Source organism: Myxine glutinosa, chromosome 1 (assembly GCF_964187855.1).
Source record: "Myxine glutinosa chromosome 1, kmMyxGlut1.1, whole genome shotgun sequence".
Taxonomy (NCBI): Eukaryota; Metazoa; Chordata; class Myxini; order Myxiniformes; family Myxinidae; genus Myxine; species Myxine glutinosa.
The window spans coordinates 321047797-321072633 of NC_136261.1; the positions used below are offsets into that span (position 1 = coordinate 321047797).

At 43.1% G+C, this 24837-nt stretch overlaps 1 protein-coding gene across 1 annotated transcript; it reads right to left on the minus strand.

Moving 5' to 3' along the window:
* Positions 1–5772: 5772 nt before the first annotated feature.
* On the minus strand, positions 5773–24837 carry HSPD1 (heat shock protein family D (Hsp60) member 1). The gene is made up of 11 exons (XM_068104003.2): positions 24643–24837; positions 23392–23644; positions 22614–22696; positions 17217–17312; positions 14423–14516; positions 14017–14185; positions 13765–13864; positions 11370–11615; positions 11099–11273; positions 6656–6834; positions 5773–6437 (listed from the first exon to the last, which is right to left on the minus strand). The coding sequence occupies exons 1-11, from the start codon at positions 24820–24822 to the stop codon at positions 6285–6287; spliced, it is 1728 nt and encodes a 575-aa protein (XP_067960104.2). The 5' UTR covers positions 24823–24837; the 3' UTR covers positions 5773–6284.

Sequence of the window (24837 nt, forward strand, 5' to 3'; positions counted from 1 at the left end):
AACAACTACAACAACCGCGGTGCGGGGAGTGGGCGTCCTCACTCCGGCTCGGTTAGCCGCCATGGCCCATGTGCTCCGACGGGGTTACCACGAAGGGGTGCCAGCTCCTCGTCAAGGGCGGAGCCCGGTAACCCCCAGCACCAATAAGGAGCGGCGGGCCGATTCCATCTGGGGCGGAGCTAACGAGCCGAGGGCGTGTCACTCCCCGCTGGATATACGCAGCGACTTACCGGATGTGAGGTCAGATGCGCCGGAACTACGGAGAGAAAAGGACGCCACCTCCAGCGCGACGAGACCTCCCGCATCTCTGGACCGGACCGGGTCGATTCTGTCCCTGAGCCAAGAGTGCACCTTGAGCCTCGACTACCTGCCCTTCCTTGCCATCAATCCCGGTGTGAGTCAGTCTTGTCCCGTTTATCTGTCGTCTGTCGGGGTTACTATAAGACCGTATTTAAGTGCCTACCTTTCTATGCTGTCTCTCTTGTCCTTGTAATCTAACGTTCCGAACTATTATAACCTCCTCCGGAGGTCTTGAGAACTGTACCCCTGGTGTCGTGTCATTTAACCCAGCCGCTGTGTCCTTTCCTCAATTGATTTAGCATAGCGCGACTCGGCCAACGTTCGAGCATAATCGGGTAAACTGTGCAGACGCGGTCATACCAAACCGCTCGGTAAACCAACATCCACAACCGCGTCTGTAACAATATATATATTTTACGGGTTTATTTTCCAAATTAAGTCTTCAACTTCAATTGTTACCTCCACCACCAAAGATGGATGGAGGTTACGTTTTCACCCCTGTCTGTCTGTCCGTTTGTTTGTGAACAAAATATCTCAAAAAAGTTGCGGACGGATTTGGACGAAACTTGGTGGCCAAGTTGGGTGTCTGACAAGGACGATTCCATGAAATTTTTGTGAAGATCCAGTTCTGGCTAGTAGAATTTTCAAAGTGATTCTTCACTTATATGTGTGTACTAATAATAGCCTGGTGTTGGTTTAATGGTTGAGGTTGAGCAATATATGGCTTGAGGTTTTAGGGTCCTGAGTTTGAGCCCATATCACTGCGTTGAATTAACATCAGATTGTTTCACTCACCTGTCATCCCTATCGAGGTCGGCAAAATGACACACTTCAACCACAGACTTCCATCCACCAACTAGACTACGTGCTCCCATTCAGCGCATACAAATCAGAATGCCACATTCGAAAGCTTGTCCGCCATCACAATTCCGGGCAACCGAGCTCGGAGAACCGGAATGCGTTTTCACATGAAAACTCTGTCGAAAGGCTTTGCTCTAATTCACTAGCTCTGCATTATTAACTCGGTCTCCCTGCCTTTTTAGGTGTTACATGTATTTACATTATCTGTTAAAGGTCCAGTATAGGACACAGTAGTGGAAATGAAGGAAAGTTTGTGAGCCCTACCTCCCCCAACCCCCCCGTCACTGCCTTACCCCCCACCACCACCTCCCCCTACACCCCCCACTCCCCCTACACCCCCACCACCTCCCCCTACCCACACCACCTCCCCTCCCCCTACCCACACCACCTCCCCTCCCCCTACCCACACCACACCACACCACCTCCCCCTACCCTTACCCACACCACCTCCCCCAACCCCCCCCCCCCACACCTCCTACCCCCCCTTCCCACACCTCATCTTACCCCCCCACCCCCCTTGGAGCAATCCCTACGTTTCCCTCATTTATGTTTTGTACCCACTGATAGGCCGGATCTGGATTCGGACCTGATCCAAAATGTAATCGACTTCTTCTCGTCACCAAACCAACGCATCCAACAAGTTTTGTCATAATCCGTCCATAACTCTGAGTCACAAACAAACAAAATAGAAAATGTCATGCATATTTCCAAAAGGTAAAATACTTGCGAAATCCAAATAAACAATAGTTGCCATGAAAACAGCTTTTTGGCAATTTCGAAAATTTGACCTATCAAGTGTTTTACATGATTAAATATTATGTACAACAAATTTGATTGATACATTTTATAATTGCACCATAATACTAATTGGTTGACTTGGACCCAGTTTGACCAAACTTTCCTCATGTATACTACACATAGACCTACAAATAAATCTGCTTAAGTTTTGATTTGATATCTTGAAAAATTACTGAGGTATGCTAATAAAAAATTCACAAAAGGTCCATTTGATTACAATTGGGTGAAATTTTGGTCATGGAAACCATTGACATGTCCAAAAGGCTAAATCGACCATTATATCATTGTGAACCAGGTATGTGACCCAATATGCAAATCATGATCAGCTTTTAAGCTTATAGGATGTAAATTTATGATTTTATGCGACCTTGACATTTGACCCTTTGACCTAAAAAAACAATATGCTTCTGATTTTGATTGGTGAACCAATTCAGTGACCCAACATGTAAATTATGTTCAATCTAGCATAACAGAGTACCCATCATTCCGGTGGGTAGAGATTGCGCATTACTTGCTGAAAAAGTAGTCTGTATATGGCAAGAAGACTACAAATGTTTGTGTGTTGTGTGTCTAAATGGGTCTGATCGGTCAAAAGGTCTAAGTTGTTCAAAGAGTCTATAAGAGTCTGAAAGGGTCTAAAGATTGAAAGGGTATTTTCCAATAGTAATTAGGGTCTAAATGTATTTAGGAGTACAAGGTGTCTAACGGTCTCAAAAGGTCTTACAGGGTCTAAACGGTCAATGAGTCTAGCAGTCTAAAGGGTCAAGGCACCTAAGTGATCTAAGGGGATCAAAAGGGTCTTAAATTATCTGAAAGGTCAGAGTCCAAAAGGTATGTTCCTACCGTAGTTACAAGTCTAAAGGGTATAATGAGGTATATAGCTCTTAAGGGTCTAAAGTGGTATTAGGGTTCTAAAGAGTTTTAGGAGCCTTGAGGGTCTAAGAGTTCCAACAGTGTCTATATAGTCTACAACTCTACATGGTTTTAGAGTTCTAGAGCACCTTGGGGGTCTGAAGTGTTTTTGGTGGTCCAACTGCTCTAAAATTATCTAAAGGCATCTAAAAGGTATGTTCCAGCAGTAGTTACAGGTCTAATTGTCCAATAGGTCTAATGGTCAAGGGGTCTAAGCAGTTTAAAGTGTGTAAATCGCTTCAGAATAAGGTGTCTCAAAGGTCTCAAAGGGCATAAAGTTGTGTAAAGGGTCATAAAAAGTTCAAAGGGTCAAAATGGTCGGAGTATAAAGTTCTAAATGTCCAAAAGGTACATTCCAATAGTCCATCATTAGGACGTAGTCGTGGTCAAATAATATGCAATTAATAGACGTACCTAACGGTCTAACTCGAACTGTACGTAATTAATAGACGTACTCACGGTGTCTAACTTAATCTGTACATAAGACATACCAACGGTCTGACTCAAACTGTACGTAATTAAAAGACGTACTTGCGGTCCAAATCAAACTGTACATAATTAATAGACGTACTCACGGTCTAACGCAAACTGTACGTAATTAATAGACGTACTCACGGTCTAACTCAAACTGTACGTAATTAATAGACGTACTCACGGTCTAACTCAAACTGTACGTAATTAATATACGTACTCATGGTCTAACAAACTACATAATTCATAGACGTACTCATGGTCAAACTCAAATTGTACATAAGACATACCAACGGTCTGACTCAAACTGTACATAATTAATAGACGTACACAGTCTAACTCAAACTGTACATAACTAATAGACGTACTTACGGTCTAACTCAAACTGTACATAATTAATAGACGTTCTCATGGTCAAACTCAAATTGTACATAATTAATAGACGTACACAGTCTAACTCAAACTGTACATAACTAATAGACGTACTTACGGTCTAACTCAAACTGTACATAATTAATAGACGTTCTCATGGTCAAACTCAAACTGTACATAATTAATAGACGTTCTCATGGTCAAACTCAAATTGTACATAATAGACATACCAAAGGTCTGACTCAAACTGTACATAATAGACATACCAAAGGTCTGACTCAAACTGTACATAATTAATAGACGTACTCACGGTCCAACTCAAACTGCACGTAAGACATACCAACACTGAACAGCATAGCACAAACAGTACGTAATTAAGCCGTACTCACGATCTAACTGAAACTGTACATAATAGACATGCTCATGTGGGTCAAACAAGGCTTCACCGTCCGCCAGTGTTTTTCGGTTTTATACACCGTGCATATACAGTGATTCAAATGAAAATTTACGATTTGTGACCTTGACCTTTTGACATGGACCTCAAAAACAATAAGCTTCTAGATTGTGAGTACCTTTACCAGGAGCCCGACTTCCATGAACATCGGAGTAAAAATGTGACCTGTAGGCGATTGACACACAACCAAACAGGATAACAAACCAGACCAACAAATATACTTGCAAATCCTCTTGTCTACAGACTGGGGTGAAAACATGACCTCCGTCCATCTTGGGTGGTGGAGGTAACAATGATTTTTACTAGAATGGGACCGTTTCGGAAGGGGGACAGCCATAACCTAGTGCATGCTCTGGGTTCATGGGTTCAACCAGCTGAGTGCGTGGTTTGCACTGGCATACTTCAATAACGTCAAATAACACACGTAGGAAGCAAATCGAGTGCCGAGTTGCTTCAAATGTAGTTTCCCTGTAGCATAAGCTCACCCGCTTACCCTTTCCTCAGTCCTCCCACCAGCCTCTGGAAAAGTCCAGCATATTCTCCAATCAGGACACGAGTTAAACTAGAACGACACTCTGACGTCACAACGTCAAACACCGATATGCCTCAGCCCACATGATTACATCATTATACATACTTGTACCAACTTTGATTTAAATCCCTTCACTGTTCTCGGACAAGTATCACATTTTTACCCGACACGACCTCTGACCTTTCACCTTTGATGCTGAAATCTAATCAGTTCATCTTTTCATCATAATATATACTTGTAGCAAGTTTGGTCAAAATCCCATCACTGGTTCACAAGTTAGCTCAGCGACAGAATTTTTACCTAAAGCGACCTCTGACCTCATGACCCAAAAATCTAATCAGTTCATCCTTACCTTATTATCTCTGCAACCAAAGGTGGATGGAGGTCATGTTTTCACCCCTGTCTGTTTGTCTGTGAACAAAATATCTCAAAAAGTTGTGGACCGATTGGGACGAAATTTGGCAGAGATGTAGTGTATGTCACAAGGACGAAATGGTTAGATTTTGGTGAAGATCCGGTTTCGGATCCGGCTACTAGAATCTTTTAAGTGATTCTTCACCATTGGGAGATAGGGACAAACACGATACATAGCAGGATATCTCAAAAAGTTGTGGACGGATTTGGACGAAACTTGGTGGATCGGTTGGGTGTCTGACAAGGACAAATAGATTAGATTTTGGTGAAGATCTGACTATGGATTCGGATATGAGAATTATTTAATTCTTAAGTGATTATTCACCATTGAGTGATATGGCCAACCAGGCGGAGGTATGCTCTCTACTGAATGCCGTTCCAGTATATATCCATACCAAGTTTTACTGAGATTCCTTCAGCCGTTCTCAAGTAATCGCGGTAACAAAAACACATCACGGACAGGCAGACAACCCAAAAACATAATGGCTTCGGCGACTTTGTCAGCGGAGGCATAAAAAAATTTTTTTTGATAGTGCTATTGCTGCAATAATTTCAGTTAGATTCAAATTTGGCCATCATTGTGCAGCATTAGGCCATGAGGAGGAAGGTGGGCAGGTGACCCCTCCCCAACACAAAGTAAATGTAATCAATCCAAATATTCCAGCCAGTGGTAGTGAAGTTTATTAGAGTACAAAATCCTCTGCTTTACATGTATTCCAGGTAGTTTCAAACACACATCTGACAATAAGGAGCTCACCGCCACTGGGGAGCTGCATAAATATCTACTATCTGCATGGCTTGCAAACCGCCACATGGAATCAAAATGTGTAAAAAAAAAAAAGAACAAAAAATAACCTTACCATCTCAAACACGCTTGGAAATTAATGCATCTTGACTGCTTGGTGTACAAAAGGGCAATTTCAACTCGAAATGCAATTCTTTTTGTTTTCTTTCATGGCATTGGAAATCAGTCATGATTGATGAAGACAGACAATAAAATAAGATCAGCACAACCTAGCAGAGAATGCCACAAGGCAAAAGATGGAAAATGCTCCCAAGACGCTGTCGCAAAATCAAATTCAATTAGGGTAAGGTAAACATGATAAACGTGCCAAATAGTCTGCAGCTTAAACCTTGCGTCTCATTGGCGGTTCATATTCCCCTCTCGCTTCAGAACATGTCGCCACCCATTCCGCCTCCCATCCCACCCATCCCGCCTGGCATCGCCGCTTTATCTTCCTTCGGCAATTCCGTCACAACTGCCTCGGCTGTACTTAAAAGGGAGGCCACACCTGCCGCGTCCACGAGAGCCGTCCGCACGACCTACGGTGAAAAAGAGCAATTCAAATGTTCAGACCTAAAAAGCTTCTCTTCTTCAAGGACAAGTAATTATGCAGCAAATATCACATGTCGTCTTTGGAATCATTGGAGTGAAAGTTTTCAAATCGTATCCAAGTTAAACATGCGAAACCTTTGCTAATCTTGGTCACACCAACTGGGAAAGGGGACTCTACTTTGGCTTAGCGCAGGTTCATTCTCACCTTGGTGGGGTCAATGATGCCCTTTTTCACCATGCTCACGAACTCTCCCGCCATAACATCATATCCCATTTCATTCGGAAGCTGAAGGATTTTCTCGACGATCAAAGTCCCCTCCAGGCCAGCGTTACGCACTATGGTGACGGCTGGCATACGTAGTGCTTTCTTAATGATTTCAACACCTGCAATGCAAGGTCGACAAACGTACATTGGCATTAGAGATGAGGCTCAACTGGAAGCCAAGATGTCCGATTCTAATCAAATTGATTGTGGTGTCTTAGACAGTGGTGCCCTTTTTGTGGCCATACCAAATTGCCATGAGGAATTAAAGAGGGGCAACCAACACTTATAGGCCAGGCCATGCACAACCAGGGGTATTAATGAGCCACTTGGGTTTTTGCTAACAATCCAATGGTTACATGGTAATTCTAATACTATCTTGGTCCTCAATACAAACATAGGGGCAATACCCATGGTGCTCACCTGGCAGAATAAACAGTATACTCACTGCACTGACTAAAGGTATTTTAAACCAATTTCAATGGTTGCTAAAATACAGGGCAGCATGTAGAATCAGACTAACATAATCACATGACTTTAAACAAACAAACAAAAATACTCTTCTGGAGGGCAACCCTTCCCCCCCACCCCCCTCTCCCCCGTAGACCTCTAAAGGGGCAGATTTTTTTTTATGCTGTGAACAACCTTTGGTACATCACAGTTGATGAAGGTTGTGGTGAAGTTTCATCAGAATAGTGTCGGTAGTTTCTGCGAAGAAAACAAATACATATTTTTGGGGTTAACCACCCCGTAGACGGCTGTGGTCAAGTTTCATCGAAATATTGTGTGTAGTTTCAGAGGAAACAGGAAATTCTTATTTTGGGGAGGGGGGGGGGGGCAAATCTGGATCTACTTTGACCCCCGGTAGACCCTCCGAAACCCCGATCTTTTTAATGCCGTGAGAAAACTTTAGTCAACAAATATCATTTGTGCCAAATTTGGTCACAATCCCATCAGCGGTTTCAGAGAAGAAGTTGCAAGTGTTTACAAATTGACGGACGGCCTGATGGACAGACGGACGACGCCCCATCGCATAAGCTCCCCTGAACTTCATTCCAGGTGAGCTAAAAATAATCGAAATAATTCCGCCACCTTGAACAGGAATCAAATACGAGTTGTACTGTGATTCTCCAATGCCAAAAGGGTCACAGCCCCACCAGCTTATTCATATGTTTAACCAAAATCTATATTACAAATGGAGCTGTGTCTGTCTGTTTGTTTGTCATGTTATAACTTGAGAACGGATTAACGGATTTCAATAAATCCAACTACGGTGGATTCGGGTAACTTCCGGGAGTGTTTGTGATCCCCCCAAAAAAGTAATTTTTTTTTTTTCTTATGGATATATGGACACGTGTATCAAAACTGTAAATGCCAACACGTGACGTCGGTTACCCGTGCATGGAGAGCCAGCAGGATCTCCCAGGAATTCTTTTTTTTTTTGTTCTTTCCCCATAGATGAGCCATCGCAGCAAAAATTGGTATTTCCGTCAGCGAAGCGACAGTCTTATATTCTAGTAAAAATAAAAATACATTACAAAACCAAAATAGAATGAGCCTAAAACAAATTCCTTAGGGATTATTGAGTCAAGCAAAAATTCCCAACCTCAATATTGCATTCCAACCCGATAGATAATGAGAAGGACACTTGGTAGAGCGCATACCTCTGCCAGGCTGAAAAGATTACGTTTTGTATCCCACCGATAGTCTGGACCTGAACCAAAATCTAATCAGCTTGTTAGCGTCACCTACGCAACTCATACACCAATTTTTGTCATAATCCGTCCATAACCTCTTGGAATATTGTGCTGTACAGTGCATATCAAAAAAAAGGTAATCCGAATTCCAGGGGTTAATATGCAAAGGTTATTCATTTTGACAATTTACATGTGGTTTACTCATTAAGAGGAGATCCTCAGCTTTCCATTGATGCCTTTCATGCATCATTGCTGTCACACATGACCGAGTACATGTTCATTGAAAATGACAAGTTCAAATCGCATTTTTACAAGTTTGGCTAATTTGGTGCAAGTCAGGATAATTGGTGCAAAATGAACGTCAGATGTGAACTTTTCTCAGGAATGATTGGCCTTTATGCACCCACACCTTCAACATGTCCACCTCCCCTTTCAACACAAAGCTCACAGCGGCGGAGCATGCCCTGAACTGCTCGTCTCACCATAGCCGGGTCATTGCGCAACGCATCCACTTCATGTCGAATACGGCCCTGCAATTCATCAAGATCATGGGGAGGAGTTACGAACACCTTGTTCTTTAAATGTCCCCAAAGGAAATAATCACATGGTGTGAGGTCAGGTGATCTTGGCGGTCATTCCACTGCATGGTTGAGGGCGATGACTCAGTCTCCAAAGAGTTCCCTCAGTCGATCTCGGACAGCGATAAGACGATGTGCTGGGGTGCCGTCTTGGGCCCACCAGAGTTATCTGAAGACACCACGAACCTGTCGCTCAAAGTTCTCCTCCAGCTGCGGTAAAACTTCATCATTGATCATCTGCACATACCTGTTACCATTGACATTCCTTTGAAAGAAAAATGGTCCGATCACCTGACCACTTCCACAAAGTCCCAACCAAACAGTCCACTTTTGTCGATTCATGTTGGTGTCAAAATTAAATTCCGGGGGTTGTCCTGTCAGCGCATATTCAAGAACATTATGGGTATTGACCTTGCCGTCCATGGCGAAAGCAGCTTCGTCGCCGATAACGAGATACCGCAGGAAATTGACATCTGCTTCGCAACGTGCTATCAACCATCTGGCAAGTACTAGCCTCCTGGCAAAATCCCCTGGTGTAAGTTGATGCCGGATGTGAATCCGATATGGATGTTGGTGGAGGTCCAGTCTTGCGATTCGGTTGAATGTTGCCGAAGGCAATCCCGTCCCATTTCGTCTTGCGCTGGTATCCCGAGGATGCTCCAAAACTTGCTGCCTTACTGCTGCAAAGTTCATTTCCGATCGCCCAGTGCGCCTCCTACCAGAATTCCCCTTGTTGCGGTTGAGGCTAGTGCCATGCTCTTGGTATTTTCTAACATTCACCCAGATGGTTTTGGCTGCTGGAGGCTCCCGTTCTGGGAAACGTTCCCTGAACGCATCACGAGTTCGCTGCAAACTTCCATTTTGGTGAAAGGTTGTAACCACGAAGGTCCGCTGTTCAGTCGTAAGTTCAACCATCTTTTCAATGACTCAGACTGTCTCTAAACCCATACACTGTAGGCCCATCTTAAATACCCATCTTAAACAAAGGATGACGCAACCAACGATTACCAGACCAGTTTAACAATTTTACATAATCAACTTGGCAGTCGACATGTAATGCGTCCATTTAAAACTGTCTTGCACCGATTAGCCAAACTTGTAAAAATGCGATTTGAACTTGTCATTTTCAATGAACATGTACTCGGTCATGTGTGACAGTAATGATGCATGAAAGGCATCAATGGAAAGCTGAGGATCTCCTCATAATTGGTAAACTACATGTAAATTGTCAAACTAAATAACCTTTGCATAACCCCTTGAATTCGGATTACCTTTTTTTTGATATGCACTGTATATCGTTTTTGGCCCCATCTATCAATGGTGAAGAATCACTTTATAAAAATTTTTTAAATCCTCGGATCCATATCTGGATCTTCACCAAAATCGAAATGATTCGTCCTTGTCACACACCCAACCCTGTCCACCAAGTTTTGTCCGAATCCATCCATAACTTTGAGATACCATCTTACATATAGTTTTTAGACCTATCACTCAATGGTGAAGAATGTTGAATGAAGAATGAAGCCTGGTGTTGGCTTCGCGGTTAGGGTGCCGGCTTGGGATCCAAGGATCCTGAGTTTGAATCCCGGTCGATCACTGAATTAACACCAGGGGGGTTGACTCAGCCTGTCATCCTTCCGAGGTCGGCAAATTGAGTACCAGCTTGCTGGGATGAATGATCCCGGTGTGTACCCTGGTTAGAATCGGTACACCGTATCCCTGCGCATCGAAGAGGTGACTAAGGGTTGGCGTCAGGAAGGGCATCCGGCCATAAAAACTGCCTCAAAAAGGGAACCATGAGGTCATAGGGCCCGCAAGGCTGACCCCCGCTTTAGCGGGGAAAAATGGCCTCAAAACGATCATTCATTCAATACTCAATGGTGAAGAATCACAAAATTCTCCAGATTCTGATCCAGATCTTCACCAAAATCGAATAATTTTGTCCTCGTCACACACCCAACCTGTCTGCCAAATTTCGTCCCAATTCGTCCAAACTTTGAGATATTCTGTTCACAGACAGACGAGGTGAAAACACAACATCTTCAGTGGCGTAGGTAACTACCGATGTGTGTTGGGAAAATATATACAGTATATATATATTCTGGACGCACCAATTCGTTGGTCTTCATTTGTGGTGGAAAGCGATTCAAGGACAGGCAGGCATCTGAGCAAGGCACAGCCGCCACCAGGTACAATACCCTCTTCAACAGCCGCTCGCGTTGCATTCAGAGCATCCGTCACACGATCTTTCTTCTCGTTCACCTCGATATCACTCGTCCCACCAACCTGTACATTCGCCACAACGTGCACCCAACCTCGATGAAAAATCTCCACAGGTTTCGAAACTCGTATTTAATGTTTTTAAAATTAATGTCAACACACCTTCAGAACAGCAACGCCATCTGAGAGTTTGGCAAGCCGCTCGTTGAGCTTCTCCTTCTCGTAGTCGCTGCTCGTCTCTTCCATCTCCTCCTCAATCTCACTGATGCGTTTGTCGACGGCGGCACGGTCACCTTTCCCCTTCAGCAACATTGTATCATCCTTCGTAATGGTGACCTCGCCGACACGGCCAAAGTCACTCACCTGGATGTCCTCCATGTTGAGACCCAAAGCCTCATCCCCAAACACCTACACAACAGTTAATAAAACACACATGTTCAAACAATATGGGATTGGGCGCATTTCATTTAAAGTTTTTAACCACAGATGACCCTCGTTCTAGAAAATCGACCAAAGATCGCAAATGATGTGCGAATGTATGATGTCGCTTCAGAGTATTCCTGTAGAATTACTTCAATTACACTCTATAATCTGGAAGGCAATGAAAAACTAAACTCAGATATTGAATTTCTTTGGCTAAATTAGAACCGTCTATTATTAAAACTTGCACAAACCATGTGGATGAACACTTATTTTTGAAAAGTTACTTCAGGCAAGTCTGATGCTTCGAATAACCAAGTTACTTTGAAAACGATTGTCTGTTTGCTGTGAAAATAAAACAGAGTTCATCCAGGTGGCATATTGGGACTGGTTTTGTTCCTCAATTGCAGCAACAAACTCTGATTCACTCGAAAACCAACCTTACCATTTCAGACTCCATGTTATGCTGAAGAGTACTTCATGAAGCTGATTCTGAGGGTCTTTCACTCTCTCACCGCAGGCAGGTTGGTGTCTTTCTATCTTCTACCGAATCCTCTCCGGCCTTGCTGCCCTGGCTCTGTATGTGCTCTGTCCCCCAAATATTCCTTCAGGACGCACAAGATCTGTCACAGAAACCCTCTTCTGGTGAAATTGTCAAAATCAAGACTCTCTGCTCACCTTCACTCCTTCATTCCTCTTTTCTCCCACCTCGAACAAACTCCCTCACTCTCTTCCATCACACTCCTCCCTCCAGGTCTTCAAAACAGCTGTTCACCACCATCTCTTATCTTCCCCCATCTAAAACCTTGATCTTTTCTACCCCTGTTAAAACGGCCCAATTGTTTTATACCCTGTACTGTTTTATACCCCTCCCCCCCCCCCCCCCCACCCCACAGATCTACAGACGTCCCTGTTCTCTGCCGTTGTTGTCCTTGTGTGCTTCCCTCTCTCTCCCCCTCCCTTTTTTATAAGTTGTACGTGTCCGTTTATGTTTTGTGTTTAATGTGTTAGCTCTTATATGAGCCTCGACTTTGTATACCAAAAAAAACAAAAAACAAAAAAAACAAAAAAACAGACAGAAGCAAATTGGATGCTCAAACACTTTCAACATGCCATTTCATGCAGTCAAGTCTCACTTTTTCATCGGGTTTCTTTAGAAGAATCAGCAACTAACCCGCCGAATACAGTAATTGCTTAGCCATAACTTCTGCTTGGCTGACTGCAATTCCCAAGCTAGCCTGAAATGTTAGCCACGGACTGACAATTGTGTCATGCAGTCTTTCCTTGAGAAACCCAAAGTTGGTCTGCAGCAGGTAATAAATAGTGCAACCTATCAACTGGTTTTCCTTTTTCTTCTTTCGTACACAGCACATGGCTGCAGGAAGCACAATTTGCTTTGAGGCATGGCAGTGCTGCTGATGCAGCATCCCTTGTAGGTTAGGGCAGGAATTTGGAATGTGTTCATGGTGCCGGCGATAGCTCACCTACTCTTCACAAAGATCACTGGGATCTTTAACGTCCAGCAATTAATACCAACCGACGGGACACCAAGTATAATGTCCATCTGTGCACACACGATGATGAATCACCCTGCCTGCGAAACACCAGGCCAACAGCTATAGCCGGGCCGGGACAAACCCAGGCGCGACAGCTTAGAGGCGAGTGTGTGCACCTCTCGGCTATCCTGTCAGTCTCACTGGTTTTCCTGGACAATGTTTAAGTACAAAGCTCTGACCATCATGAGACCAAGACACGGTATCTGCCTTCTCCAAGAGGTTGGTGTCCTTTTTTTCTTTCTTTATATATTTTTAACAAACTCTTCCTCCTTCCTCTTGATATTTCAGTTCTCCACACCCCTCCCTAGTCTCTCCATGATGCACTTTCACCAACACTACTTAATTAACCTTCCTATATAGTATATAGCAACCCTCACTGCTCACCTCATTTGGGCCTCTTCTCTCCAACTTTCAGAACCATGTTCCCAAAACAGTACTTGAACCCCACTCTTCCCTTCCAAAATCAGTACAACATCACTGCCATCTCATGTCATCTTCCATCCCTGTTCTTGACCTTAGCTAACCCCATTAACCGTCAATGTACCCATTCACCAACATTGCAAACTGGTAAATCCCTTTACCGTTCCGCCTGTGGCCACAGCAATGTCCTTCATGGTGTTCTTCCGGTTATCTCCAAAGCCAGGAGCCTTCACAGCACACACCTGAAGTCCAACTTTCAGTCTGAATGAAAAAATAATAATAATAATAATAATGATCAGACTCCCAATCAAAACCCCATAACTCTACCTTTTAGAGTACAAATTATTGATTTTTGTACAGATTACTCTCATCTCTCCCAATATGCACAAAATAATAAGTGGTCACATGCTCACCTGTTTAGCACCAGTGTGCTCAGGGCCTCTCCATCAACATCCTCAGCCACAATGACTAAAGGCTTGCGTTGTGCATTTGCAATCTCTAGCGCCGGCACAATGGACTGGATGGTGGCGATCTTCTTCTCGCTCAGTAGAATAAATGCATCTTGGAACTCGCATTTCTGGCCTGAAAATAGAAAAAAAAAAATGATCGACTTTTGTTTCCATATACAGTCAGACTCGAACAATCATTGAAATTTCACATCTTTCATGTTTATAAGAACCAGCAAATGTAGAAAAATAATCACCAGCAATGGAAATGAATAAGATTTGCAATGGTCACACCTAAAGAAGGTGGTTTATAAAATTAAAATGGAATATGTAGTTCAACCAAAAAACCAAGACCAAAAGGAAGGATAAGTACCCTTCGCAGTGTTGATGAAATATGGAGAAATGTAGCCGCGATCAAACTTCATGCCCTCAATGAGCTCCAACTCATCATGGAGAGTTTTACCATCCTATTAGGGGTTGGGGATTGAAAGAGACAAAACATTACAGCAATGTCAACTTCAGAACGCATCACACATTAGAGGAAAAAGTCGACACTATTATTTTTAAAGCAGGGCGGCTCTCAACCCTTTAAACAACAGAGAGCAACATTCGCAGACGACCAGTTGTTAAACGAGCTGCACAACCAGTGCAACCCCTTTCTCCTCCTCCAATTCGCTTTGTACGAGGGCCGTACCAAAAGTGAAGAGCATCAGTGGATTCCACACGTTTACGCCGAATATAGAACACATTTTTATTGCGACGTATTTGCGACTCGTATTGCGAGTATTTAGCGACATCTATCAAATCTAATACAAACACAGGCTTGGCACATATGCACACCATTGGTGTTCCCACAACGCATTGTAGCAAAATGACTGTCAACGACATATAGTTTCGCCAATGTGCAGTGATTTAATTCATCTTGAAGGAGAACAACTCAGCTGCAGATATCTACAGCCAAATGAATTAGGTATACGGGGATTCCTGCATTGGAGCAAGCAGTGTCAGAAGGTGGATGAAACACTTCGAAGACGGAAACACGGAGATCGACAATCAGCTACACTGTGGTTGGCCGAGAAGCGCCACGGCTGAATGCAACGAGTAGAAAGTTAATGCACTGATCAGTGTGGACCGACGGGTGAGGGTTAGGGAGATTGCAGCACAGCTTGACATGGTACCCCATGTTGTACAGGAGATGATAGCGACCTTGGTGTGTTGGAAAGTGAATTTTTTTCATTTTTATTTTTTCCCCCTGTTGCGTTCACAGTTTGCTTACAGAGGAGCCCAAACACACACTCAAGGATGTGACATCACAGTTGCTTCAACGACGTGCTGCCGAGGGCAATGACTTCCTGTTCCGTATTGTGACCGGAGATGAAAGTTGGATCCACCATTACATTTCAACCCAGAAACCAAGCAGCAAAGCATAGAACGGCATCATTCCACATCTTCAAAAAAAGAAGCCAAAAGTGTACCCTCTGCCGACACAGTTATGGGAACCGTCTTCTGGGATGTCAAATGATGCATACTGGTTGATTTCATGCCCAAAGGAGAAACAATCATAGCTCGCTATGCTCAGATTCTTATGAAACCAAAAACGTTCAGATTCTTATGAAACCAAAACGCGTGTACTTCGGGAAAAGCGCCCGATGAAAAAAAGCTGTCGTCTTTCAACATGAAAATGCTAGATCTCGCAATGCATGTCTGACATATGAGGAAATCTCAAAGAATGGCTTGGAAGTGATTCCCCCACCCTCTGTACAATCCGGACGAGCCCCCCCTTCCTCCCCCCCTTCGGGTCTTTGAAAGATCAGATGAGAAGGCAGCACTATGAAAATGATCAGGCAGTACAGATATCCATGCGGAGCTGGTTACAAAGTTTTGGAACTGACTTCTAACACAACGTGACTTTTAAGCTCATGCAGCGTTGGCAGAAATGTGTGGATCGTTCTGGAGATTCTGTAGAAAACTAATGAGGTATTGTCCAGTTAATATTGACAATAGCTTTATTGCATGTGCCTTTGTTTTACTGCACAATAAAAATGTTCAGGACTTTTAATAGTCATCATAATATTTAAATCCATCAATTTATTTGCTCCATATTTTTGTGAAAGCAAATAATCTATATTTTAAAAAAAAAACAGGAGTGTCCGTCCCAAAACTACTCTCTCAGTTTTGGGGCTAGCCCCGTCAAACCTTCTGTGGAACGTTTTGGGGTTCCAGCAGATGTCGTAAGCAGGGGAGCTGATTAGGATGATCCCAAGGGCCCTGCACTGACAGGGGCCCTAAAAATTATTAGAACATTAGGAAAAAATGTGCGCACATGCTTCATAGGGGCCCATTGTGATATCTTTTCATGGGGCCCAAAATCCCTGGCGGCATCCCTGGTCGTAAGGTAGTTAGGAGGGTTCAGAAATGACTCGATAAAATTATGATTTTGAAATACGATCATAACGGAGGATCCCCCGAATCCAGAAGTGAACAGATTACGACAATTCACTGGTTTGATAACATCGTTTTACATTCTGCATTTGTTATATAAATACCATAGTATTAATTTGTGATTGGAATGAAAATAGAGATATTGAGTTTAAATGAATGAGGAAATTATGAGCGTTTCCACCCGTGACATTCATGGATTCGCCATTGACTGGGTATATGAACCATTCAGACTGGGAAGGTTTTTTTGTTTAGCACCAGTGTGTTGGCATCAGAGATTCCCAATCAAAACCATGGCAGTGCTGCTGATGCATGAGATACAATTGCTGCAGTCTCACGTTCTAGTTACATTGGCTGATAATGTATGATGTTCGACTGAAGTTAGCACAGGAATGTGTAATTTATTGGTTCATAGTTCAGCATTCGCCATTTCTGCATTGTCCATTTGCTTTTAGCCTACCATCAATGCATAGCACGGGTACATCGCTAGTGCCCTTATAAAAGCGCAAGTGTGTTTCAACCTGGCAGTATGGCCAACGGTTTCTAGCCTCCAGACGTATGCACACTCCCCTCTGAGCTTTCTAGCCAGTGTTTGAATCCTGACCCAATTTGAATTTAACACACCCCACACATGATTGTTGGGAATGCAAAGTCAAACAGCCCATAGAACCACTGACAGCAAATTATAAACAAAACCATGAGGGGATGGGAGGAGGAAGAGGCAAGACCTTGACTGTGATCACGCCTTTACGGCCCACTTTCTTCATGGCATCCGAAATGAGGTCTCCCACTTCTTTGTCTCCATTGGCTGAGATTGTGGCCACCTAAAATGCAAAACAAAAAACAAGAAGCCAAATAATATTAAAAAATAATCACATCAAAACATTTGCTTCATGCCACGCTCCTTCAATCACTTGGTGCTTACAAGCATGGTATCGTGCCATTAAGTAAAGTGTTCACTAAAATACCCCCAATGCATAAATAGCCATGGCATTTGATACAGTACTTTATAGGAAAATCTCTACATACAAAAAGTGGTTTATGGGGATCTCCTTAAATCAAAATATCGGAATTTTTCCCCAACATGTAAAAATCAGTCAAAGTGACCAATGACAGAATCAAATAGAGTTCAAAGAACACATTACCCTGCACTGTCTTGAGAAACAAGGCCATGGGGGGGTGGGGGGGGGGGGGTCTATGAGTGGCAAATTTGATTGGTTAACGAATGACCAAAAACGTCGTAATATTTTGTCCATGTACGAGGGGCGGTCAATAAGTAACCTTAAAATATTTTTCAAGACTTGTTTACTGCATGTATGTGTGTAACAACTGTTATTTTTCAACATATTCTCCATTGCGTTCAATGTATTCTTTCCAGTGCTTTACTAAGGCCTGGATTCCTCTAGAAGAAAAAAAAACTTTTTGGCTGCGTGTGTAGCCATTCATGCACCGCCTCTTGGACCTCTTTGTTGGATCGGAAAGTGGTTCCACCAAGCACCTTTTATTTGCATAGCTTTTTAACTCAACTGGACTATGTCCAGCTGAGTTTTTGTCGACACCGTGTCCGTCGTCTCGTCCGTCTGTCGTCCGTCTGTCGTCTGTAAACAATTCGACGTCTATGCTCTAAAAGTCACAAATATTGATGGTTTGCTGAAACTTGTTATGCAGCATCTTTAAGACATAAACTAGTTTGGGATTGCATTTGGGCGTGCAACGCAATTTGGTCTTCCACCAAGCCCAAAGATGTGGTAATCCAAAGGGGTGAGGTACGGCGAGTAGGGTGGATGAGGAAGGCACTCAAAATGCAAGTCCTCGATAGTGAGTAGTCCACAACGTTTTGATCTGATTGCTGGTTTCAGATTATTTTTAAGGAGGTCACAATATGATGCACTGGTGACTGTGGTACCTCTGGGCATGTAATGCTCTACAAGTGGGCCTCGGCTATCCCAGAAGAGCGTCGGCATCACTTTTCTAGCAGACGACTGTGTGCGGAATTTTTTGGGCTTCGGTAAAGTTGAATGGCACCACTCTTTGCTTGCACTCTTCGTTTCTGGCTGAAAGTAGTGGACACAGCTTTCATCCCTAGTCACCACGCACTGTAAGAAAGCATTGCCTTCTGTTTCGTAACGTGGCAGGAGTTATTCACATGCGTCCACTCGCCGTTCTTAGAGTGTGTGAGTTGTCCAGGCACCCACCTTGCAGACACTTTGCGGAACCCCAGCATGTGAATGATATGGTGTGCTGATTCAGGGCTAATGTTCAATTCGGAGACCACTTCATCCAGTGTAATGTGACTGTTTTCTCTTAACACGCGCTCAACTTCTGCAACCATTTCTGGTGTGTCGGCTGTGTGAGGCCGGCCCGAGCGAGCAGCATCTGCCACACTGGACACTCCACTTTTAAACTTCCTGTCCCAGTCGTACACCTGCTGCAGCAATAAACATGCGTCACCATATTGCATCTTCATTCTGCGATGGATTTCACTGGGATTCACACCCTCACTTCCCAAGAAACGGATGACAATGTTGCTCCTACTTCGTGCATGCTTCCAATGGAGCTACCATCTTGGAACTGCTCTACTGACGTCATAGGCTCAATGTTGCCAGATCTAAAACAGGCAAAACATGACTCTTACCCATAGATATAACATATGTCGTCTACAACTACACACATTACATTCTCAAATTTATATCGCCATTTTAAGGTAACTTATTGACTGGCCCTCATACTTAACGGAAGGGTTTTGAAAGTGCCAAAAAGGCGATTGGTGGTCTAGTGCTCAAGTACATAATTCAAGTGAAAAAAAAAAAGATTTTAAAAGTCATGGCGTGGAAAAAAAATTCCAAAGTTTACCGCCGTTGATGCACTGTCGTTTGTGCCACCTTATTTAACATTTTACATTAGTTATTCGTCTGTGTTTGTGTCCTTTATAACATCCTTAAAAACAGCAAGTTTCCTGTTTGGAATGATCTTCAATTTTGTTTGACTGCCAGACAAGCAGAAAAAAAAATGATCTTACTCCTCTGCACATGTGCGATTGGGACAAATTCAGAGGCAAAGTACTGCTAAATTACAGGTTTATTTTCGTGCCAAAATAACATTTAATCTAAATCAAGTTGTTCCTTGATAATGAAGGGAACCAATTGCTTAACCTGGCTTTTTTGCTTCACATGCACAGGGAAATGGAACAGATAACGGATGTCTGCGCATTGTGCATCCGCCAAATGATTCCTCAAAGCCATCCAGGGATGAACCAGCTTCACAAAATTACTTGGCAAGTAAATGGGTGAAACTGCAGAAGTTTTGAAAAAAGGGAAATTACTCATTTGTAGAGGGGTCTGGGGACATGCGCCCCTGGAAAATTTTGAAATATTGATGTCAAAATAGGAATTTGGGGGGGGGGGGGGGGCGATCTTGTCCAAATTGTAACAAACAAAAACTAGAGAGGTTCCAGGGAACCTGAGCTCAACTGGTCTATATCAATATGGTTAGAATATGCATAATAGAACCACAAGCTATATAGTTCATATGTGCTAAAAATATATGACAAAAATGGCTTTTCAATATGGCTGCCCTGCCACGCCCATTTTTGGGCGTGCAACGCCCAAATGCAATCCCAAACTAGTTTATGTCTTAAAGATGCTGCATAACAAGTTTCAGCAAACCATCAATATTTGTGACTTTTAGAGCATAGACGTCGAATTGTTTACAGACGACAGACGGACGACAGACGAGACGGACGACAGATGGACGAGACGACGGACACGGTGTCGACAAAAACTCAGCTGGACATAGTCCAGTTGAGTTAAAAAGCTATGCAAATAAAAGTGATATTTGGTGGGAATTTTTTTTTTCACCTGAACAGCCATTGCTGGGAAGATTATTTTCAGTCGGTAAGCATTTTATTATCATAAAATAAATGAATACTGAATACCACATACCTTTCCAGGACTTTTGATACACTTGTAGGCCTGTTGGTCCAAATTTTCATTTGTCTTCATGGCCGTGTAGTATGGCCTGCCTGCTACCTTTCACTAAGCTTACCTTTTATTTAGTATTAGCTTACCTTTCACTAAGCCCAAATGCGTTTGGGCCTGGGTGGTTGGTGGGGAATTATACTTCGTTATTATCATTTCCAAATGATGTTACATACTCTTATTATTGTTGTTTATTAATTAATGCCTTGTTACAATGTTATCTTTCTTTTTGTCATATATTTTGTAATTCCATCCCATGGAAGGACCCATTAAACTGCTCATACACCATAACATGGTGTGCGATCAAAACATGGAAATTCTTTCGGATTACGTCATCTTGGTGCATCACATTCCACATCAGAAAGCTCCAGTAGAACTCCAAAAAAACATTCCCCACACCAACACCTTTCACCTTCTGAAACCCATATAAGAAACAAGCGAGCACACATGCACACCTTACAGTATAGATTATGAGAATAAAAATAAACTTACCTTTGTCAAAGGGAGAAACACAGTAGTGAGGAATCTCAAAGATGGGAAAATAACAAAAAAAATAAAAATCACAAAACACCACAGATGCATGTCGCGGATGGACGCGAAAGGTTGCACGACACAAAACGTAGAAGTACGAACCTCACAGACCACGTGATATTTTGAACGGAAGAAAATAATTAATTAGTAAACTTTTCAATCATGTGAATAAAAAATATAAAAAAACACCTTTAGAGGCCATTTTTCCCCGCAAGCGGGGGTTGGCCTTTTTCGGGAACCGTGGTAGTTGTTGTTTTTCGGTCCCCATTTTGAAGCAATGTTTTACGGCCGGATGCCCTTCCTGACGCCAACCCTTTTTGCCGCCTTTAACGACAAGCAGGGAATTACCAGTGAACTGGTACTCAATTAGCCGACCTCGGAAGGATGACAGGCTGAGTCAACCCCCCTGGCGTTAATTCAGCGATCGACCGGGTTTCAAACCCAGGATCCTAGGATCCTAAGCTGACACCCTAGCCGCTAGCCCAACACCAGGGTTGTAACAAGGTTAATTAATGGTTAATAATTAATAAATAAATAATTAATAATTAATGGTTAATAAAAAGAAAATGCTTAGATTTGTCAAAAACATCGAAGGGCTGATCCGATTTAAAGTATGGTAAAATAATAAATAAGAAGTTTAAAAAAAATCTGGAAGCACCTGAGATAACGAGAAGCAGGAAGCACACGAAGCTTTGAAAATGACGTGAATACATCACAGATGAGTCACGAAATAGCGCAGCGTATTAGAAACCTTCATTCAAACTAATCACATGTAAATTACATGCACATGCGAAATAGAGCTCGGGACACAGGACCGCTCATGGAAAGTCAGGGCAAAATTTTTTTTAAAATAATTAATTATTTCTTGATCTTACACTTGAACGGAAAAAAATTATATGACAGAAATATTTGTCAACACCTTTTAGGCGTATACCATGAAGGTCATGCAAATAAACATTTCCAAAACAAGTTATAGCACAACACAAACCATGCCGGGTCTCCAGGCCGGATCCATGCCATGCCACCTCGGGTTAATGACAAATCCACAGAGGAGGTTAAATTGGTAATATTCTCTAAAAAGAGACAGGTGGAATTAACAATTCTCACCACCTCGTCCTGCGTCAACTGTTCCTTAAGATTTATTGGTCTCGTATCGAAGTGCTCACAAACCAACAGACATTATCGGGCTCGGTGTGCAGTATAATACCGTCTTTACTTCACGTAATGTAAAGACGGCACTTCGGTATTTCCCGTGAAGTTCAAAGGAGGGAAGGACGATGCGAAACTCCAACAATGGATGCTATTTCCGTATTTACCGACACAGACAGACGTTCTCCTGCCGAGTGGACATGCGATCACAGTAATGCACTTGCAAGCTTTTGTACCCGGATAACTTTGACGCAAATCTACACTGTTGAGAAACGAATCCGCATATCAGAATACCACCTACATCCCCCAAAAATACAGAAACCTCCTTATGGGTCGTTACAAAAATACGGAGTTCCGTGCTATACAGAATGAGTTTCACCCATGTGCGAGTAACAAAATTAATTGCCAAAACAAAAGGATGCCCAAAAAAAAAAAAAAAAAAAAAAAAAACGTTTGGCTTGGACTTGCCTGAGAAATCTCTTCTGGTGTGGTCACCGGCTTGGAGATTCTCTTGAGCTCTTCCACTACTACATCGACAGCCATCATAACACCTGGTAGAAAAGGAAAAGGCGAAATAATAATAATAATAATAAATCACCACAATGCTCAGGGCTCATCTTAAAGGCTGTGCAAAACAATTTTTATTTTATTTAAGGCCTGGCCTTGATGACGACTATATAGTCCGTGAGTAGAGCCTTCAACATGAAACAAAAACCAAAACAAAATAATTGAATACAATGCAATTCTTAAAAAATAAAAATAAAAATAAAAAATTGAAATTAACATTTTACCAAAAAAAAAAACAATGAATGAAAAATGAATGAATGAATGATCGTTTTAAGGCCATTTTCCCCGCTGGGGTGGGGGTTAGCCTTGCGGGCCCCATGACAATCATGGCTTCCTGTTTGAGGCAATGTTTTTATGGCCGGATGCCCTTCCTGACGCCAACCCTTGGTCACGCTCTTACGATGCGCAGGGATACGGTGTACCTATTCTAAACCGGGGTACACACCGGGATCATTCATCCCAGCAAGCTGGTACTCAATTTGCCGACCTCGGAACGATGACAGGCTGAGTCAACCCCACTGGCGTTAATTCAGCGATCGACCGGGATTCGAACCCAGGATCCTAGGATCCCAAGCCGGCACCCTAACCGCTAAGCCAACACCAGGCATAAAAAACAAAACAATAAAAGTCTAAAACCAACGCCAAGTTGCAATATTTTCAGTGCTTATGGAAAGAGCACCTCGTCGAATTTCGATGGGATTGGCACCCTTGCTGATCTTTTCAAAGCCCTCTTTAGCAATGGAACTGGCCAAAACGGTGGCAGTGGTCGTCCCATCACCAGCCTCCTCATTGGTGTTATTAGCAACATCCTGCACTAGGCGTGCTCCCAAATTCTTGATCTTGTCCTTCAGCTCAATGGCCTTCGCCACGGTCACACCATCCTTGGTGACCTTGGGGCTGCCCCAGCTCTGCTCGAGAATCACTGTTCGTCCCTGCAACAAAAGCAGCATGTCATCCAAAAAATGCTCGTTTTGTTGGGTAATAAAATCCTCACCTAATCAACAAACCAGTGTTTTTAATACCGGCAGTTTGCAGCCAGTAATTAAAAACAGAAAGGTGACAAGCAAGAGCTTAAAAGTCCATGTTGGACAGTTCTCTCTGACGTACCATAATCTACACTCTGGAGTGTCAATGCTGCTGAAGTAGTTTCTGGCATGGGTTGATACTGGGTGGTTTGCCATTGCCTTCCCATCAGTATTCCCGAAAAGCTCAAGTAACATGCAGTCAGAAAAACGACATTATTTAAGTTATCTCATCTGGATTCTCAAAGACGAACTCTTATAAAATAGGTCGTGATGTGCGGCTGTCTGTCCATCCGTGAACGTTTTGCTATTTTTGCAACTCCTCCCTTATCGTCCAGCTGATTGTTCTGAAACTTGACACATTCATACAAGACAATACGAGATACAATTGCTCGGGTTTCGATTTTGGAACAAGGGGGCTCACATGGGGTGTTGCTCCCTCCCCCCCAAACTTTGGATCCAAACTCGTCCCTTATTTACCAACTGACGATTACTATGAAACCTGTAATAGCCCTTCGACTCGATGGTCCACGGGATCGCTCAGTCTTACATTCTCCGATTTCGGATCACGGGTGGTCTAGGTGGGGGGTGGTGTGAAGGTGGGGTGGGAGGGTGTAGTTGAGGGAGTGGGGGGGGGGGGGGAAGTTACCTCCTGAATTTTTTGTTCCTTACTCTTCCTTATTTACCAACAGATTGAGGCAGCCCCTCTATTCAATCTTAGATTTTCCGATTTAGTATCGGGGGATCAGCAGTGCTCTCAGAGGGGGCCCCTAAATCAGCAGAGGTCTGGACTACAACCTCAAGAGATGGCCTTCAGCCCACTCGGGGCTTTTTAAAAATATATTAAATATATAATGTGAAGCATGTTGAGAATGAAAAAAAAGGGACCAAACAGGTGTGTTGTTCACCTTTGGTCCCATTGTGATGGCCACTGCATCAGCCAACAGGTCCACTCCTTGCAGCATCAGTGCTCGAGCTTCAGCACCGAAGCGCACGTCCTTGGCATAAAACCGGGTATTTGGCATAAACTGGGGCAATGCCCGGGTAAATGGAGCAGCCCGCCGAAGCATAGATGGGACTCGAAGCATCTGCAAGAATAAGTA

Excerpts from the sequence above, each read along its gene's own strand:
- HSPD1 (XM_068104003.2), bottom strand. The coding sequence starts at position 24,822 with ATGCTTCGAGTCCCATCTATGCTTCGGCGGGCTGCTCCATTTACCCGG. Across the intron at positions 17,313-22,613 it reads CACCAGAAGAGATTTCTCAG|GTGGCCACAATCTCAGCCAA; the intron begins GCAAGTCCAAGC and ends TTTGCATTTTAG. Across the intron at positions 6,835-11,098 it reads AAATGAAGACCAACGAATTG|GTGTTGAAATCATTAAGAAA; the intron begins GTGCGTCCAGAA and ends CTTGCATTGCAG.